The 20,274-nt window shown below is 44.4% G+C and overlaps 1 protein-coding gene across 1 annotated transcript in view; it reads left to right on the top strand.

Annotated features, from left to right (window-relative positions):
* Positions 1–20,274, top strand: part of FAM20C (family with sequence similarity 20, member C) — a 74,760-nt gene that overhangs the window by 11,871 nt on the left and 42,615 nt on the right. The window contains exon 3 of the mRNA XM_006859889.1: positions 1,568–1,646. Coding sequence (XP_006859951.1) covers positions 1,568–1,646 — 79 coding nt within the window. The remainder of the gene's footprint in view (positions 1–1,567; positions 1,647–20,274) is intronic.

Raw genomic sequence — 20,274 nt, 5'->3', positions numbered from 1 at the left:
GTTAACAGTACAGTCTATTTACACAGGTGTGTACTATGCGATAAACAGTTCTGTTGTCTGGATTGGGGAGCTGCAGAGTTCTCTGCCATGGGGAATTGTTATTGGGATGTTAGCTGTTGTTGAGTTAGCTGTAGCTATGATGACTCTGTGTGCAGCATAACAGAACCCTGCCTGGCCACACACCATCACCACAGCCCTTTTCAGACTGGACTGCTGAGAACCACAGGGTTCTTGTTGGCTGGCTTCTGGAAGTAGATAACTGGGCCTTTCATCCTAGTCCGTGCTAGTCTGGAAACATCGCTGAAACTTGTTCAGCATCACAGCGACACACCGTCTCCAGTGACAGACAGGGAGTGGATGTACGCATATGAGGTGCATTGCCCGGAAATTGAACCTAGATTCCTCTCTCCCACATGGAAGGCACCTCCAACCTAAGAGGATCTGGGGTCTCCTCAGAGAGACCTTCTGGAAGTCCTGCTGTCATTTAGACTGGGCCAGCATTGGGGGAAGGAAGGCATGTGTCTGTGCATCTGTGTGTGTGCACAGGTGAGCATGTGTGTGTGGTGTATTTACATGCACATGTGTGTAAATGTATGTGTGTATGTCCATGTGTATATAAGGTGTGTGTTTATGTGTGCCCGTGTGTCTGCATGCATATGTGTATGTATGTTCATGAATAATGTGTGCATTGTGTAAGTATATGTGTGCAGACATACACGTGTGCGATATACACGTGTGCAAGCATGTGTGTTGGTGGTGTTTGGCATGTGTGCATGCATGCATGGCTACATATGTATACATGATATGCACATGTGTGTGGTGTGTGTGGTGTGCATGAGCAGTGTGTGCATATGTGTGCACAGTACATGAGTGATGGGTTGTGCTTGTGTGTATGAGTGATGGGTGTGTGCATGTGTGTATATGTGTGTATGTGTCTGTGTCTGTGTGTGATAGGTTGTGCAGGTATGTATGCATGTTAATGAGTAGTGCATACATGTGTGAGTACACTTGTATGTATGTGCCTCTATATGAACATATAGTGCATATACACGCATGTGCATGATGCATGTGTGTGCATGGATCTGTATGAGTGATGTGTGTACATGTGCACATGTCAATGTGTATGCATGGGTGGTATGTTGTGTGTGTATGCTCGCACATGTGAACAACCTACGTGTGCAAGTATGGGGATGCATGAGCGGCACATATGAATTCTATGTATGTGTGCACTTGTGTGTGAATATTGAGTTTATGTGTGGTGAGTGTGTGCATGTGTTCATGTGAAGTGCATGTATGTTGCACATACACATGCACATGTGTGTGAGCGGTGAATATGTGCATGTGCACAGGGCAGTGAGGGGCTGCTGGTGGCCACCCCTCTAGAATCTGATCCCTTCTGTTGGGTTCAGAGTTTTGAAGAGACTCTGAACACCAGGAGGGGCCATGTCAATAGGGAAGGGCATTGCAGCAGGGGACCCAAACCTCTCAGGTCCCGGTCTGTCCTCGTTGGGCTGGCCCACCTCCCCTGAAGGCAGTGAATGACTCTGTTTCTCTCTCCCTCTTGCAGCTATGAAGTCGGGGGGTACGCAGCTCAAGCTCATCATGATGTTCCAGAATTACGGGCAGGCGCTGTTCAAGCCCATGAAGTGAGTGTCGGTGGTTTCCGGGTGGGGGTGGAAGGGTGTCACTGGGTGTTTGTGGGCAGGAAGAGTTTTGGGGTACAGAGTGATGGAGCTTTGGACTGTTTTTCATGATGGTGGCCAAGCTGGTACCTCTCCTCCCCTCTGACCTCACCCCTTACTGTAACTAAGAACCTGCTGGTGGAGTATTCTTACCTCAAGAATATTCATATTTCAGAGAAATTCTGGATCCCCAGAATGCTTGTATAAATGAAGCGCATTTCCACCCACCACCCCACCTTCTCTGTGAAGGGCTGGCAGTAGGTCTTCTAGGGTCTGCACAATGCTGGGTCCCTGTTTCAACTCTTCAGCTCTAACATCTTGGCCCGAAAGTAGCCATAGGCAGTGTGTAAGTGAATGGTGTGTCCCAATAAAACTTAAAGAAATTAGACAGAGCCTGAATTTGAGTCCCGGCCTTTGTTTAGTCCACATGGTAACCATATTACTGAAATAGAAACTATATTACTGGAATAAGTGTTGAGGCACGTGAACATTTGTGGGAATGATGGGGTAAGACTATTTGAATGCCAGACCATCACAGGAATGACAACATGTGTGGTTGTGGTTTGTGACTTGGGTTTACCAAGTGGTTCAAGGTTGTACCCCAATCTGTTGTTAGTCCCAGACAAAGCTGTTTCTGCACCAGCAAGAATGATGGCTCTGTGCTTAGAGCATTTGTTGTATGAGGCCATTCCAGTCCTATGAGTGAGGCTGTTGGGCTGGGTAGGAACTGTGGCAAACTGCAGAGTATAGGTCCTTTCTTGTGGCTCATCAAGTCATGACCACTAGGGAATGCAGTCCTGATTCCTAATCTTCAAAATTCACCCGGAAGATGGTGTCTCTTTGGCTCAGGAAGTGTACAGCTGGGTGTTCACACAACCCTCGGTCTCATGAGGGACAATTTCAGGGAGGTGGGCTAGAGGGGACGGGGTCTGTATGTCTGGGTGGAGTGGGATAAGCGAGCATGGGCTTCCCAGTGTCTTAGTGCTCTGGGGCTTTAAAGAACATAAATATTTACTGTCTCTAGTTTCTGGAGACTGAGTCTGAATCCAGGGTGTCCTGGGGCCACCCTTCTGCTGAAGACTCGAGGGGCGGATTCTCTGTCTCTTTCAGCTTCTGGTAGCCCTGGCCATTTGTTAGCTTGTAGATGGCCCCTCATATGTTGTCTGCCCTTCTCCTGAGTGTGTGTCCATTTCTCTTCTGCTTAGGATAAGCACTGGACTGTTAGCCACAGGTCGGCAGTTGAAATCCACCAGCTGATCTATGGGAGAAATATGAGACTTTCTGCTCTGGTAAAGATTTACAGCTTCAGAAACCTTATCCAGGATCGCTATGAGTCAGTGGGTTTGGGGGTTTCAGAAGGGGTTAGGTTTAGGACTCACCCTACTCCTAATGAATGTACCCTCCCTAACATAACAAAAGGAAACAGCTGTTTCCAAGCACATTTGGCATCAGGATTTCCACACTGCTTTTTGTGAGGGCACAATTCACAGTTCACACAACACTCGAGAAACTCCTATTTCCAGCTGGAGTCTCTGCTCTCTGCCCCTCAGGTCTTTTCCAGGGCAGACCTCAGCCTCCCAGCATCCGCTAAAGTGGCTTTATTAGGAACGGTCCCTGGGTGCCAAAAGCAGGTTGCACTTGAAGTCCTGGTGTTGCACTGTAGGATAAATGCCAGACTGCTAACTGCAAGGTTGGTGGTTCAAACCTACCAGAACCAACTGGGTGGCATTCAACCACAATGACAATAACTAATGGAAAGGGTAGGGGTTTGACCTCACCCAGTCATGCCCTGGAAGGAAAGCCTGGAAAATCTGTGAAAGAAAGTATCTCAAAGGCCCTGAGTCTCCATTAATTGTGGTTCTGCAGTCAACAGCCTTGGGGTAAGCATGCAAGGCTATACTGTGGTCCGTAACTAGCACATTGAAAAGTCAAAGCCCATGATTCATAGTTCTCCTTAGGAGGGGATTGTGTCTGTAATACTGTTGTGAGTGGCCAGGAGAAGGGTGTGAATCGATTACATTGTTTTTCTCTCACGATCTTAGAGGATACAGATGGATATAGTGTCTAAGAGTGGTTCTGAGGGAGGCAGGGCAGGCCAGGGCTGTTCCTGTGAATCATGCATGTGTGCATGTGTGTGTGAGAAAGAGGCAGTTCAAAATGTTAATGGTCATGTATTTTTAAAAAGCACTGAAAAACATATGGAAGTGATGCATTAAGCCCAACAGTTCCTGGATAGGCTTGATGATCAGATTACAGTATTTTAGTTGTTTTGTTTTTAGAACAGCTTTATCTACATAAAATTCACATACTATACAAGTCACTCATTTAGAATGTATGATTTAGAGTGGTCTTTCATATACTCACAGGTAGGTATGGGCATTGTTACAGTCAATTTTAGAACACTTTCATCACTCTAGAAAGAAACCTGTGCCCCTTAGTTTCATCCCTCAAGTCCTCCGCCCACTCTGGCCCTCAGCTGCTGGCACCCACGAATCTACTTTCTGGCTCTATGAATGTGTCTACCCTGGCATTCCATGTATGTGAGAACATATAATATCTGTCCTGCTGTGCCTGGCTTCTCTCACTTAACACCGTGCTTTCAAAGTTCATCTGTGTGCTAGTGTGTGTCAGACTCATTTCTCTGTGTGTTGTACAGATGGGTTACGTGGTGTGTATCCATTCATCAGTGGATGGACACTTGGGTTGCTTCTATCATCTGACAGTTGTGAATAGAGTGGCAATGAACACTGATGGACAGACTTTTATTTGAACTTGGGTTTATGCTGCTTTTGAGTGAATACCTAGGAATGGAATTGTTGGTAAAACACTGGACTGTAAGGTTCAAACTCACCAGCCACTCCTTGGAAACCCTATACAGGGTTCCTATGAGTCGGAACCAACTAGACTTAACCGACTTAACAACACCACCACAGAGACTTTATGTTTAACCATTTGAGGAACTGTTTCCCCACAGTGGCTGCACCATATTACATTCCCACCAGCAGTGTATGAGAGTTCCCATTGCTCTACCACTTTGCTAGTCTCTCTCTCTCTCTTTTTTGTAAATGGTGCTAGAAGGCCCTGGCAATCTGCTCACATCAAGATGACTGCCTAGAAAACCCTTTGAGACAGTTCTACTCTGTCACATGGGGCCACCGTGACTCCAAATCTTCTAGACTGGCTAGCACCTAACACAAGAGCAGTGGGTGTGAAGTCGTGTGGCTCCTTGTGCTTCTGATTTGCATTTCCTTAATGGTTAAGGATTCTGAGAATCTTTTCATGTGATTATTGGCTCTTTGTACATATTTTTTATACCCAAGTCTTTTGTCCACTTTTAAATTGGATTGTTTATCTTTTTATTGAGTTGTCCTGGGTTTTTTGTATATTCTAGACTCAAGTCCCTTTATCAGATATATGAATTGCAAAAATCCTCTCCCATTCTGCCGTTGTCTTTTCACTGTTTTAGTTGTGTCATTTGAACATTAATTTTGAGAACGTCGGGTTTATTTCTTGATTGTTGCTGTTACTTGTGGTTCTTTTGGTGTCGTATTAGTTTTTAACATTGAAAAAATATATTTCAAGTAATGAAGCAGGTGAGGTGTGGGCTTCACAATGTTTGCAGAACAGGGGCTGACTGAAATTTGAAATCCTGGTCTACCCAAAGAGCCCACAGAGGGAACACAGCAAATTCCTGCCCCTCTCTGGGCCCCAGCTTACCTGTTACATGAAGACATCTCTTGGGGCCCCTTCCAGTTCTAAACTGTATTGGATGCAAAGTTTCTCAAATGAATGTTAAAAGAAACTGGAGAGGACTAGCCAAGTAGAGGTGGAGTTAGGGCCAGGGTATCTCTGGGGAGATATGCCCAGATTTCAACCTGCTTCTGGACATACCTGTGGATGGCCCAAACCCACAGTGCTTTTCCTCAGACACTCAGGAATACAGAGAAGCCACAGTTTTCCCTGACCTCTCGACTTGAGAGTTGCCTATGTGTTCCCTAACATCCTCACATAGTGCTTTCTTGCTGCAAAGCTTGTCTTTTCCTGCACAGCAGCCCTGGAAAAGCAGGGCCTGCCTCACAGTTGGTGCTCAGTATATGCACATGCAATGGCCAAAGGAGCAGGAAATAGGTGTGAGAGCCAGATGTCAAACTCCTAATAGGATCAGAGCTGGGTTAGGAGAGAGTGTAACAGGTAGAGTTGTTCCTGGTGGGCTGCCAACACTTTCTCAGAAGTGACCACTAGGGAAGACCTCAGGATGAGTGTGAACTGGTCAGGGGGAGGTCAGATCATTGTAGGCCAAGGGAACAGAATGTGCAAAGACCCTGAAAACACAGAGGAGGCTTGTTCTGGAACTGGAAGGTTCCACATGGGATAATCATGATATTGCCCAGTACAACTGCTAGGCACGTATGGCTATTTCAGTGGAAATTGATTAAATGGATTCAGATGAAAACTTCAGTCCTCTGCTGCTCCATTGACTGCACATGACTAGGGGTCATCCCATCGGAAAGTGAATATAGAACACAGCTGTCCTTGTGGGTTTCCATTCGACATCCTGGATAGAGTGAGAACAGGGGAAAAGAAGGCCAATTGAGCTTATGGGGTGGCTCCCAAAGGGCATTTGAAATATGGATTTTTTTTCCCCCCCATGGAGCACCAGATAGCTTTCTTAGACAGTATACTCATGCTGATTTGTCAGAATGGGGAGACCTATGAGAAGGACAGATGTCAGGTAAGAGATGAACCAGGATGAGAATGACGGGAATGAGGTGGAGTTAAGTGATACTTAGAAGTAAACCCTGTGGGCATGGGCATGGGCTGGGGTGGTGGAGTTGGAGAACAAAGGTAGAGAGGTGGATAGGCACAGAGCAAAAGCTTCAGCTCACCTTGTCCCTGGTCCCTGGGAAGTAGCCTCTATTGTTGTTAGGTCCCTTCAAGTCAGTTCAGACTCAGTGACTTCATGCACAACGGGATAAAACACTGCCCAGTCCTGCACAATCTTCACAATTATTGTGTTTGAGATCATTGTTGCTGCCGCTGTGTCAACCTATCTCTTGAGGGTCTTCTTTTTCACTGACCCTTCACTCTACCAAGCATGATGCCCTTATCTAGGAACTGGTCCCTCCTGGTAACATGTACAAAGTAAACGAGAGACTAAATCTCTCCATCTTGGCTTCTAAAGAGCATCCTGGATGTACTTCTTCCAAACACAGATTAGTTTGTTCTTCTGGCAGTCCATGGTACTTTCAATATTCTTCACCAACACCATAATTCAAATGCATCCATTATTCCTTATTTGTTGTCCGATCCTCATATGCATATGAGGCACTGGAAAATACCATGGCTTGGGCCAGGCACACCTTACTCCTCAAACTGACATCTTTGCTCTTGAACACTTCAAAGAGGTCTTGTGCAGCAGATTTGCCTAACACAATACATCATTTGATTTCCTGACTGCTGCTTCCATGAGTATTGATTGTGAATCCAAGCAAATTGAAGTCTTTGACAACTTCACTTTTTTCTCCATTTATCATGATGTTATATATTGATCCAGTTGTAAGGATTTTTATTTCCTTTAAATTGAGGTGCAATCCATACTGAAGGCTGTGGTGTTTGATCTTCATCAATAAGTATTTTAAATCCTCTTTGTTTCCAGCAAGTAAGGTCGTGTCATCTGCCTATCGCAGGTTGGTAATGACTCTCCCTTCAATCCTGATGCCACATTTCTCTTCGTATTAGTCTGCTTCTGGATTATATATTCAGCATACAGATTAAATAAGTATGGTGGAAGGATATAACCCTGGTGCCCACCTTTCCTGATTTTAAACCATTCAGTATCCCTTGTTCTGTTTGAACAACTGCCTCTTCTTGGTCTATGTACAGGTTTTGAATGAACACAATTAAGAATGGGTTCTGGAATACACATTCTTTACAATGTTATCCATAGTTTGGTAGGCTCTACACAGTTGAATGCCTTTACAGAATCAATAAAGTACAAATAAATATCTTTCTGGTATTCTCTGCTTTTAGTCAAGAGCCATCTGATATCAGCAATGATATTCCTAGTTCCACATCCACTTTTGCACCTGGCTTAAATTTCTGGCAGTTACCTGTCGATGTACTGTTGCAGCCATTTTAAAATTATCATCAGCAAAATTTTACTTGCACGTGATATTAATGATATTATTTGATTATTTCTGCATTCCATTGGGTCACCATTCTTTGGAATGGCCACAAATATAGATCTTTTCCAATTGGTTGGCCAGGTGACTCTCTTCCAAGTTTCTTGGTATAGACCAGAGAGCACTTCCAGTGCTGCATCAGTTTGTTGGAAGATTTCAAATTGTATTCCGTCAGTTCCTGGAGCCTTGAAGCATGGACTTCATTCTTGAGTATCACTGGCTCTTTATCATAAGCTACCTCTTAAAATGGTTGAACATTGTTCTTCCTTTTTTTTTGGTACACTAACTGTGTGCATACCTTCTACCTTCTTTTGATGCTTTCTGTATCTTACAAAATATTGCCCATACAGTTCTTCAATATTGCAAGTCAAGGCTTGAATTATTTTTTCACTCCTTTCAGCTTGGGAAATGCTGAGTGTGTTCTTTCCTTTTGGTTTTCTAACTACAGATCTTTGCACATTTCACTAAAAGACTTTAGTTTGTCTTCTCAATTTGCCCTGTGAAATATTCTGTTCAACTCTTTTACATCATTGTTTCTTTCCAACTTGCTTTAGTTTCTCTATGCTCAAGAGCAAGTTTCAGAGCCTCTTCTGACATCCATTTTGGTCTTTTCTGTCTTTCTTATATTTTAAATTGTCTTTTGCTCTCTTCGTATATAATGTTCTTGATGTCATCCCTAAGCTATTCTTGTTTTCAGTCATTAGCATGTAATGCATCACATTTGTTGTTGAAATGGTCTCTAAATTCAGATGGGATGAATTCAGGTGGGATATATATATTTTGGCTCTCTTGAACTTGCTTTAAATTTCTTCAGCAATTGATGGTCTGTTCCACAGTCAGCCCCTGGCTTCATTTTGATTGATGATATTGAAATTCTCCATCATCTCTTTCCATATATGAGGTCAATTTGATTCCTGTGTGCTCCACATGTATGGCCAGTCACCTTTTATGTTGTTCAAAAAGTATTTGCAATGAATAAGTCACTGGCTTTGCAGAATTCCCAACGTCATTTCTATCATTAAGATCATATTTTCCAACTACTGATCCTTCCACTTTGCTCAGATTCCATTCACCAGTAGTTATCAATTTCATCATCACTGGCTTTAGTGTCTGATACATAAATTTGAACGATAGTGGTATTAACTGGTCTTCCTTGTAGGCCTGTGGATATTATCTTATCACAGACAGCATTGTACTTCAACATAGATCTTGAGATGCGCCTGTTGACAATGAATATGATGTCATTCCTCTTCCATTTGTCAGTCTTGGTATAGTAAACCATATGACTATCCAATTCAAAATGACCAATACCAATCCATTTCAGCTCTCTGATACTTATGATATCCATCTTTATGTGTTCCATTTCATTTTTGATGACTTCCAATTTTCCTAGATTTATACTTTGTACATTCTCTGTTTTGATTATTAATGAATGTTTGCAATTGTTTCTTCTCATTTTGAGTTGTGGCCCATCGCATTGTTACAGTCAACTCTAGTCTGAGGAGGCACCTCTTCCTCAGAGTGCCTTCCAACCTGAGAGGCTCATCTTCCAGCATTATATGTGACAATGTTACACTGCTATTCATTCATAAGGTTTTCAGTGGTTAACTATTCAGAAGTGGTCTGCCTCTCCTTCTTCCTAGTCTGTCTTAGTCTAGAAGCGCCACTGAATCCTGTTTGGCATGGGTGACCCTACTGGTATTTAACATACCAGTGGCATAACTTCCAGAATCATAGCAATACGCAAGTACCACAGTACAACAAACTGGCAGGTGAGTGGTGGCTTGTTGGTGTTAGTTGCCATCATGTTGGCCGTGGCTTGTGGTGAACCCCACATAACAGAGTGAAGTGCTGCTCATCGGTCCTACACCATCTTCATGACCCATGCACAACAACAATGGTGGTGAAAGGAATCCTGGTGGCACATGGGGCTACACATTAGGCTGCTAACCACAGACGAGCAGTTTGAACACACCAGCCGCTCCACAGGAGAATGATGAGGCGGTGTGTTCCCGTAAGGGTGTAGAGGCTAAGAAACGCGAAAGAGCAGTTCTCTTCTATCCAGTAGGGTCGCTATGAGTTGGAATGGACTTGGTGGCAGTGGGTTTGGATAAGTTTAATTAAGATGAGTGATAGGTTTGGCGGGAGCTCCAGGCAGGTGGTCTATGGTTCTGTCCTCTCTTAGTGTTTAAGTCTTCATCTCCAAGCATTAGAGAGAAGACACATATTTGGTGCACTTGAGAGGTGTTTATTATCGAACCTGGTAACTGTAAGCATCTAGAGACCGAGCAGACCAACACTCCTCAGGGACAGAAGCACTTTGGCCTTTGGCTTCTTCACTGCTGACAGATATATGTTATCCCTCTGGTTTTTAAAGGTCTCTAGTGTAACCAAAGCTGTTTGAGCCTCCTCAGCATTTGAGCCAAATTGTTAAGTGGATACCGAGAGCTAAAACTCCTTGTCTGCTTGTGCATGGTTTTGGATTTAAAATGTTCTTAAAGGAGTTAGAGAAAGAAAAGGTACAGCCTTCACTAAGGATGGAGGAGAAAGCCGCCTCAAGAACAACACCCGTTGGGACTCGGCAGTACTGCAGCTCTGTAGATTTGGCTCCTGCCTGCAAGAACAGAAAGGGAGAAAAACAAAAGAAAACTTCAGGTCAGGTTCAAAAAGTGTGAAATGGGTCATTTCAAGCCTGGTATAACCAACACCTGTAATCCTGAGAGTTGGTAGCTGTGGTAGGAAATTTGAGAAGGGGTTTCCTGGATGCTGGGCTGATTGTGGAAACAATCCTAAGCGAAGCTGCATTCCGCCTGATCCAAACGCATAGAGGAGTTGAATCACAGTTATAAAAATAGGGTGCACAGAGCAAGATGGCAGACCGGGCAGCTCCAAGCTCACGCACCCCCTTAGGAACACAGAAAAGCAAACGGAAGTGGTCAGAACCAACTTCGTCAGAAATCTGGAAAGCAGTCCCTGATGTATGAAGATGTGGTTCTGACAACAAAACGGGAGAGCCAGAGCTGTAGGGGGCACAGGTTTTGTACGTTGTTGAAGTTAAGTAGCTATTCGTTCAAATTAGAGTTTTATAAATTTTGCACGTTAAATGTAATCTCCATGGTAATCACACAGAAAGCACTGATAAAATACACATAGAAGGAAATGAGAAAGGAATGGAAATGGCTCACTACAAAAAGTTTACTAAACACAGAAGAAGTTAGTAATGGAGGAAATGCTGGATGTGATGGTATAAGATACACAGAAAACCACTAGCAAGATGACATACGGAAGACCTTCCTTATTGCTTTAGATCTAGAGACACGAATAGGTTGAAAGGGAAAGAATGGGGAAAAAAACTCTATGCAAATGCTAACTGGAAATAAACTGGTGTGGCTACACTCATATCAGACAAAATAGACTTTACATTTAAAAACTGTTACAAGAGATGTTGTATATTGGTCAAAGGGTTAATGTTTCCGGACAACATAACAATTATAAAGATACGGGTCTAACAATAGAGCTCAAAAATGCATGAAGCCAACACTACAGAATTGAAGGGAGAAATAGGCAGTTCTATAGTAACAGCCCTATTTCAATGTGTCCCTTTTAATCATGCACAGCCCATCAATAGAGGAATTGTGCAACTCTATAAACTAACTGAACCAAACACATAGATTGTTGTTGTTGTTAAGTGCTGTTGAGTGGGTTCCAACCAATAGTGACCCTGTATAGGGTTTCTGAGGAATAGCTGATGAGCTTGAACTGCCAACTTTGTGTTTCAACTGATTTTGCAGTCCAGTGCATTAACCCAGAGCACCACACCAGGATCTGATACTTATACATACATGCACACATGCATGCGCACATATACACATACACACACACATATACATACATACACATACATGCACACACATACATATATACACACATACACATATATACACCCACATACATATACACATACATACATACACATACATATACGCAGGTATATATACATGTACATGCATACATATACACACCTGCATACAAACACAGATGCATACATACATATACACAACACTCAACCACACAGTAGACCATATATTAATCACCAGTGCACATGGATAATTCTCCAGAATAGAACACATGTTAGGCCGCAAAACACGTCTGAATAAATTTAAAAGGATTGAAGTCATGCAAAATACCTCTGACCACAATATAATAAAGCTATGTCAATAACAGAAGAAAACCTGGGACGTGTACAAATAAGTGCAAAACAAACAATACACTGTACAACAGCCAATGGGTCAAAGGAAAAGTTACAAGGAAAACTGGGAAATAGTTTGAGACCAAGGGAAATGAAAGCACCAAGACAGCATACCAAAACTCATGGGTTGCAGTGAATGTATATATCAGAGGGAAATTTGTAGTTGTAAATGTCTACACTAAAGAAGTGAAACAAACTTTGGTACATAAAAAGGTACAAAGATCTCAAATCAGCTAACTTCACACCTTGAGGAGCTAGAAAAAGACAAGCAAACTAGACCCAAAGCTGGTTTTGTTGTAATTAAGTGCCAATGAGTTAGTTCCGACTCACAGCGACTCTGTATAGGGTTTCCAAAGAGCGGCTAGTGGGTTTGCACTGCCAAACTTGTGGTTTGAGATCCAGTTAGGTGTTGTTTGGTTAGGTACTGTTGAGTCAATTCCAACTCATAGCGACCCTGTATAGGGTTTCCAAGGAGCAACTGGTGGATTTGAATTGCCAACCTTGTTGTCCAGAGTCCAGTGCTGATCCTATAGTGCCATACCAGATTACAACAGAGATAAATGAAATAGAGAACAGAAAAGCATTAGAGATAGTCAATAAAACCAAGAGTGGATTCCTTGAAAAGAACAAATTAACAAACCTTTAGTAGATTGACCAATGGAGGGAGGAAGGGAAACAGAAGCTGTAAATAATTAAAATCAGAAATACCCACTTTACAACAATAAAAAGGATTATAAGAGAATAGCATAATAATTGAATTCTACACCTATGTACACATGCACAAAGAAGATCATATCTATGTTTATTGTTGGTAAGTGTTGTCAAATTAGTTCTGACTCATAGCGATCCTATATAGGATTTCCAAGGAGCGGCTGGTGAGTTTGAACTGTTGACTTTGTGGTTCAAACTGACCTTGCGGTCCAGTGCATTATCCCACAGCACCACCCCAGGACTCCTATGTTTATCAGCTTTTAATTTCAATGCCTAGGTTGATAAAGATGGTGGCTGGTTTTCATCTTCACTGTTAATCAATTCACTGCCCCTCTTGGGGTCTCTTTCAAGAAACGTAAATGAGACACTGGATTAGACAAGATATCCTAAACCCTGGCAGAATTCAATAAAATTTAGATTTTACCAGCACTTGTAATAACATCCCATCTCTCTTTCCTTCCCTTGCCTTTTAAGAATTTACACTTTTATTGAGTTATAATATTCATATAGAAATATGCATAAATTTTATTGAATGTTCACAAATGGAACACCTACACATAACCAGCAGGAAATCAAGTAATACGCCTAACAAGTCCCCAGAGACCCCCTCCTCCTACCCTTCCAGGTGGGACCTCTCTTTCCTCCCTCCCAAGGACAGCTTCACCTGCTTTCCTTCTATTGTTCTTGTGTTTGATGTAAATGGAATCCAATACTCCTTTTGCTCCATATTGTACCTGAGCTTTAGCTGTGTGTTGGGGATAGTTGTAGTTCTGATAGTCTCACTCCTACCCAGCTGATGGGCATTAAGAGTGTTTTCAGTTTGAAGCTATTAAGAATAAAACCATGTGGACATTTGTGTACTTTCAGTGGACAGAAACAGTCATTTTTGGGGGGTGCAGTAGGTTGGGGTGTATGGTGGATGGATGGGTGGGTATGTGCCTAGGCCACTGCCTGTCTATCAGCCTGTTGAACTGTGTGGCTTATATGTTGCTGTTCCACTGGTATTTCAGTTAGCCGCAGAGTCACCCACGATGGACAGGTTTCAGTGTAGATTCCAGACTAAGAGGAAACAAAGGCCTGGAAACCTACTTCTAAACACTAGCCAATGAAAATCTTACACATTACAACAGAATGTTATCTGACGTGTTTGCGTTGGAAACATTATCAAACCAAAAAATCCAATCATACTGCCATTGAGTCATTGCCAACTCAGCAGCCCTATAGGACATCATGTAACTGCTCCATGGGGTTTCAAGGCTGTAAATCTTTACAGGAGCAGATGGCCACATCCTTCTCCCATGTAGCAGCTGGTGGGTTCCAACTACCGACATTTCAGTTAGTGGTCCAATTTGCAACCCACTGTGCCGTCAGGACACATCATCAGGAGGGATCAATTGCTGGAGAAAGAAATTGTGTTTGGTGATGCAGAGGGACAGCAAGGGTATGAAGACCCTCTGTGAGATGATCAGAACAGTGACCCCAACAATGGACTCAAACATGACAGCAATCATGAGGGTGAGACAGGAAAAGGCAACACTTTGTTCTGTTGTAAGAGTATCTGTAAGTCAGAGTTGACTCAAACACTTACATCTAATTACCTATCTATCTATCCAACCATCCATCCACCTGTCATCTCTCCATCCATCCACCCATCATCTATCTATCCATCCAGCTACCCATCCATCATCCATCCATCATCTATCCATCCATCCATCCATCCATCCATCCATCCATCCATCCAATCCATCCAATCCATCCATCCATCCACCATCCATCCATATACCATCCATCATCTATCCATCCATTATCTATCATCTATCTACCTATCTACTTACCTATCAATCTACCTACCCATCTATCATCTCTCTACTACCTACCTATCATCCATCATCAATCCATCTATTTATCTATCCATCCATGCATGCATGCCTAGAAGTGAATTTGGGATTGTAGCATAGACTGTGGCCATCAGTGATTATGACCAAAGTTGGACAGTGCTTGTCTGTGCCCATGTCTGTGATGTGGGGCAGATGGCCTGGGGCCCAGGGAGACCTCAGTCTGTAGATGTTACATCCTAGGGGAGCTTACAGCAGCCAGCCCCCTGATGCCCTGTCCTATCTGGGCCCTTTAATGACATTTTCCTTAATATGTCAGATGGCCACCTACCATCTGGTGCTGCTCTCCAGGCTGTTAAACTCACCTTTGCCTGCATATCTCAGCTGGTTCCATTGCTGGGCAGCGTCTTCCGAGCTGACAGTGCCTGAGCTCCCCATGGCATATTCCTTTCTCCTCCGTCCCCTCAAAGAGCCCATCCCTCCTCTCACCAAGCTTGCTTTCATTTTACCACCTGGCTCTGGCCAGTGACAGCAGTGGGCACCTTGCACATCTGTGAAGCCACAGGGCACTTGACCTTTCAAACTGCCCCGGGGTGAGTATTATATCCATGATCAAATCTCCTTCCCAGAGGAGGGAATTGGGGCTCAAACAGCATGGATGTCAACAGTGAGCCAGAGAATGCCATGTGGGCATGAGCCCAGGGTTCCTGATTTGGGTGCCAGGCCCCTCAGCCACTCCGGAGCTGCTGGCAGGCGTGGCTCAGAGGAGGCACCCCAACTCCCTGTTCCTGACCACGTAGCCAATCCCTCCAGGCCCCAGCCAGGGTTATAAGACCTTAAATATTCAGCTCGCTTTGTGCTTCCGGCCAAGCTGGGTTTAAGGTGAGCAAGGCAGGGGGCCCAGTCCACTGCTCCCGTTTCCTAGAGTCTGTGTGTACCCTCTGTGGCCTCGTTTCTGCAACTTCTGTGGAGCTAGTGCTCCTTTATGTTTACTCTGGGACATGTAGTGTTTCCCAGTGCCCACTGCTCTGCTTCCCCTCAAAAAGAAGAGAAGCATGTGTGTACACACGTATGTGTGTGCATATCTATGTATGGTGGTTGTTGTTATCAAGTGCCGTCAAGTTGGTTTCAACTCATAGTGACCCTGCATGGGGTTTCTGAGGCTCTAATTCTTCACGGGAGCAGACAGTCTCATCTTTCTCTCCTATGAATATGCAGTTATGTGTCGCTTAACATCCACTATATGTCCTATGAAACAGAGCATTATGTGATTAGGACGTTGTGCGAACATCATATTGTAGTTCGGTCCTGCTTTTTCTTTCAGCATCTTGTGTAAACCTCATGCCTTCACAGTGATCATTAAGGTGCTGAGAGGATTCACGGCCGTTAGCAAATTCTCCATGTGTGGTCCAGATCCCTTCATTAGCCTTGTAACTTCAGCAGAGCCCATCGTTTTAAAGCCTTGAGACTTATTCTCTGTTTATTTTTGAGTATAGTCATGGTTGTTGAGTGTGACCTGCTTAAATTGTGAGCAGTAAGTGGTATTCATTCACTGATTGTCCACCTCCAGGTTGTTTAATAGCCTTTTGTTTCACTTCCAAATCAATGCTTCTCCTTTGCCTCTTGCTGCTGTTATCCCTAGCACCGGTTTTGCTGTGTTTGGGAGCCATGGTGCACTTCTTGGTAACATTTTCAAAAGAAAACTTAAAGGAGAAATAATGCCACCACACTCAAGAGACTCACAATGCACAAGACTAGATGCTGCTGCCGACAAGTCTAAGTACACACTGTTACATAGCAAACTTTTTAGATAGAATAGTGCATACATAAGTCAGTGACATAGGTGTTTATTGTGACCAACAAGCATATGTGTAATAGGTTGAATATGTACCCTTGTATGTCTGGCAGCATGGTCTTTTTGCAGTGATAACACTAGGGGAGTGTAGACCCCACCAGGTGTTTTAGCAGAAATGCATTCTCTTTTATAAAGATATCCCTGGAGTTAGTTGTGAACAACCAAAGTGGTTTTTGTAATCTCCACTTACAAGGTTAACACTCTGTGTGCTCATTTACTCTGACCTCTGATAATGCTCACGTCAGAGCCGTCATTATAACCTAATTGCAGAAATGCTTCCAATCACGTGGTTTCATCTGGAGGCGCTAGGAGTATGCATGCACTGTTGTTTTTGGTGTGGTTGGTGTTTTTTATAGCCACTGGGTTTGCCAAATTTTCTGGCATTTTAGTATTTGTGGACCTATATCAGTAACTTTTTTTTTGAGAATGAAGTAGTAATTAAAGGAAAAGAAAAAGAGGAAACAAAAAAGACTTCTATTCCATTACCCATGATGTGGCAACTAATACTGTTGAAATTCAATGTAGAAAAATTTTACAAAATAATTTTGTTGTTAGTATTCTTATAATATAAGAAATATCACATTTAAGCAATTTTCAACTCCAGCACATACAACTGTACGATTAGAATTGATAACAAAGTGACTGAGGATTCGGTGTGGTCTGGTTCGGAAGCAGGTCCATGGTTGGGGGTGATGCTATGGGTTACCCACTGGGTGCTAACACCCTAGCCATGCCACTGTTGTTTTGCATACAAGAGACCTGAGATCCATTGTTGCATGAGGGAAGTTGTGTTCTCCTATTGGAATTTCTGAGTTGGTGGGGTGTTTTAGAATAAGCACTGGACTGCTACCCACAAGGTCATTGGTTCACACCATCAGTTGCTCCTTGGAAACCCTATACAGGGTCGCTATGGGTTGGAACCGACCCAATAGTACTAACGACAACCAACATTATAAACTTGGAGGATCCCTGGTGGCACCGTGGTTAAATACCTGAATGCTAACCCAAAAGTCGGTGGTTCGAACATACCAGCCACTCAGAGGGTAAAAAGGTGTGGTTGTTTACTTCCATAAAGATTTACAGCCTCAGAAACCCTACAGGACAGTTCTACGCTGTCTTATTTGTTGTTGTTGTTATGTGCCGTGGAGTCGGTTCTGACCCATACTGACCCTGAACAGGGTTTCTGAGGCTGTAAATCTTTATGGGAGCAGAAAGCCTCATCTTTCTCCCGCGGAGCAGCTGGTAGTTTTGAACTGCTGATCTTGCGGTTTGCAGCCTGATTTATAACCACTACGCTACCAGAGCTCCTTACTCTGTCTTATAGGGTCGCTGTAAGTCAGGATATTCTTGAAGGCAGTGGGTTTGGGTTTTATTATATGCTTATGGGACCACGGAGCCCTGTGAGGCCTGACCTCGCTAGAGCCAGAATTCCAACTTTACAGCCCCGTGGCCACTCTCGGGCCATTGTGGTCGGTGCTTTAGAGAAAACAGGCTCGGACCTGGAAGGAGGTCTAATCTGGTCCTTTGGTGGCGGGAGGTGTCCTGATGCAGGGAGCCTGACCCGGTCTGTCCGTGCAGACACTTGAACATACGTCTTCAGGACTGAGAATGTAGTCTATCAATGGCCAGATCGTAGCCTGGTGGATGGGTCAGGAGGTCAGGGCTGAACTGGGTGAAGTGGGCAGAAGGGAGGGTCTGGAGACGGGGACAGCCTTCAAGCACTTTGAACCGGTTTTGCTGGGGGAGTAGGAATGTTCCCAGGAGCCCTGGTGGGGTGTACCTAAAGCTTCTTGTGGAAGACAGACCTGGTGAACTGGTGTCATAAAGGGTGTTGTTGTTAGGTGCCGTCGAGTCAGTTCTGACTCCTAGATACCCTATATATGAAGGGGTTTCTAAAACTTGGTGGAAAAATTTCGTTATATTTCAATTCCATTTCCCCCTTCGTACAACAGAGCAAAATGCTGCCTGGCTCTGCTCCCGTCTCACAATCCTTCCTAAATTTGAGCCCATCATTGCGGTCACTGGGTCATTCCATCTCCTTAAGGGCTGTCCTTTTCTTCACTGACCCATTGAAGCATGACGTCCTTCTCCAGGGGCTGCTCCCTCCTGATAGCCTGTCCACAGCACATGAGACCGAGTCTCTCCATCCTCGATGCTAAGGGAATTCTGGCTGCACTTCCTCCAACACAGATTAGTCCATTCTACTGGCAGTCCATGGGATAGTCAGACCATGGGACAGTCAGACCATGGGACAATCAGACCATGGGACAGTCAGACCATGGGATAGTCAACACCATAATTCAAAGGCAAAGATGACAGCCTAGAAAACCCTATGGAACAATTCTATCCTGCCCCATGGGATCTCTCAGGACAACAACAACAGGCGCCAGCCCTGGTGTTGGGGCAAAGCGAGGAGCCTTCTGGGGCACGCAGAAGAACGGATCAGTGAGCCAGCAGCTGGGATGCCCAAGGAGCTGCTGTTCTGCTGACAAACCTGATGTGTTTCTGTGCTGTGGGGCCCTCCTCCAGCCCCAAAGGCAAACAGATTGACCTATTACAGTGTCATGTGGAGTGAATGGGCTGGATCTGACTGAGTGGACAGGGGCCCTTTGTGGCCACCATGTGGCTTCTGCCAAGCCTGCTCCCTCCTCAGGCTTGGGCAGAGTGCGGGCGATGAAGCCTGCTGGAGTGCAATCTCAGCCCCTCGGCCAGAAGCTGCTCTGTCTGCACTGTGTCTCCGACTGCCCTGCCATAGAGCTTGGTGGGCTCCGAGCGGCTGAATACCAACACAAGATGGGCTTCCCAGGCTGGGCACAAGTGGCCCCTTCTACACTGGGATAACCAGGTCATTGAGAGAGGCCTTGGTTTTCCTGGTAAGGCCCATGCACTTGGTTATGAGGTCAGCAAAGAGGAAGGCTCACAGGGGGCTCAGATTCCGCAAAGTGCAAATTCCTGTGTGTGTGTACATGTGAAGGGCGTACTGTGTGGTGTGTGTGCATGTCTGTATGTGATAGACATATGTATGAATAGTGTGTGTGTGAGGGAATGTGTCCATGGTGTGTGCATGGTATGTGTACACGGTATATGTATGATAGAGGTGTGTATGTTGGGTTTGCATCTGTGTGAGGGTGTGGACTGTGTATGCATGGTGTGTATATGATAGATGTGTGTATTGTGTGTGTGTGTATGTGTGTGTGTGTGGTAGATGTGTGTTGGTGTGTATCTATGAGGGACTGTGGTGTGCATGGCGTGTGTGTGGTGTGTGTGTGTAGGTGTGTATCTATGAGGGACTGGGGTGTGCCTGGTGTGTGTGTGTGGTAGATGTGTGTTGGTGTGTATCTATGAGGGACTGGTATGTGCATGGTGTGTGTGTGTTGGATGTGTGTGTTGATGTATGCATGAAAGGGTGGGATGTGCCTGGTGTGTGTGTGTGGTAGATGTGTGTTGGCGTGTATCTATGAGGGACTGGGGTGTGCATGGTGTGTGTGTGTGTGTGTGTGTGTGTGTGTGGTAGATGTGTGTAGGTGTGTATCTATGAGGGACTGGGGTGTGCATGGTGTGTGTGTGGTAGATGTGTGTAGGCGTGTTTCTATGAGGGACTGGGGTGTGCATGGTGTGTGTGTGTGTGTGTGTGTGTGTGGTAGATGTGTATATATGAGGGACTAGGGTGTGCATGGTATGTGTGTGTGGTAGATGTGTGTAGGTGTGTATCTATGAGGGACTGGGGTGTGTATGGTGTGTGTGTGTGGTAGATGTGTGT

This window comes from Chrysochloris asiatica, unplaced genomic scaffold (genome assembly GCF_000296735.1).
Source record: "Chrysochloris asiatica unplaced genomic scaffold, ChrAsi1.0 scaffold00034, whole genome shotgun sequence".
NCBI lineage: Eukaryota > Metazoa > Chordata > Mammalia > Afrosoricida > Chrysochloridae > Chrysochloris > Chrysochloris asiatica.
Note: the sequence above shows the minus strand (reverse complement) of the source record. Positions and strands in the feature narration are given on the sequence as shown.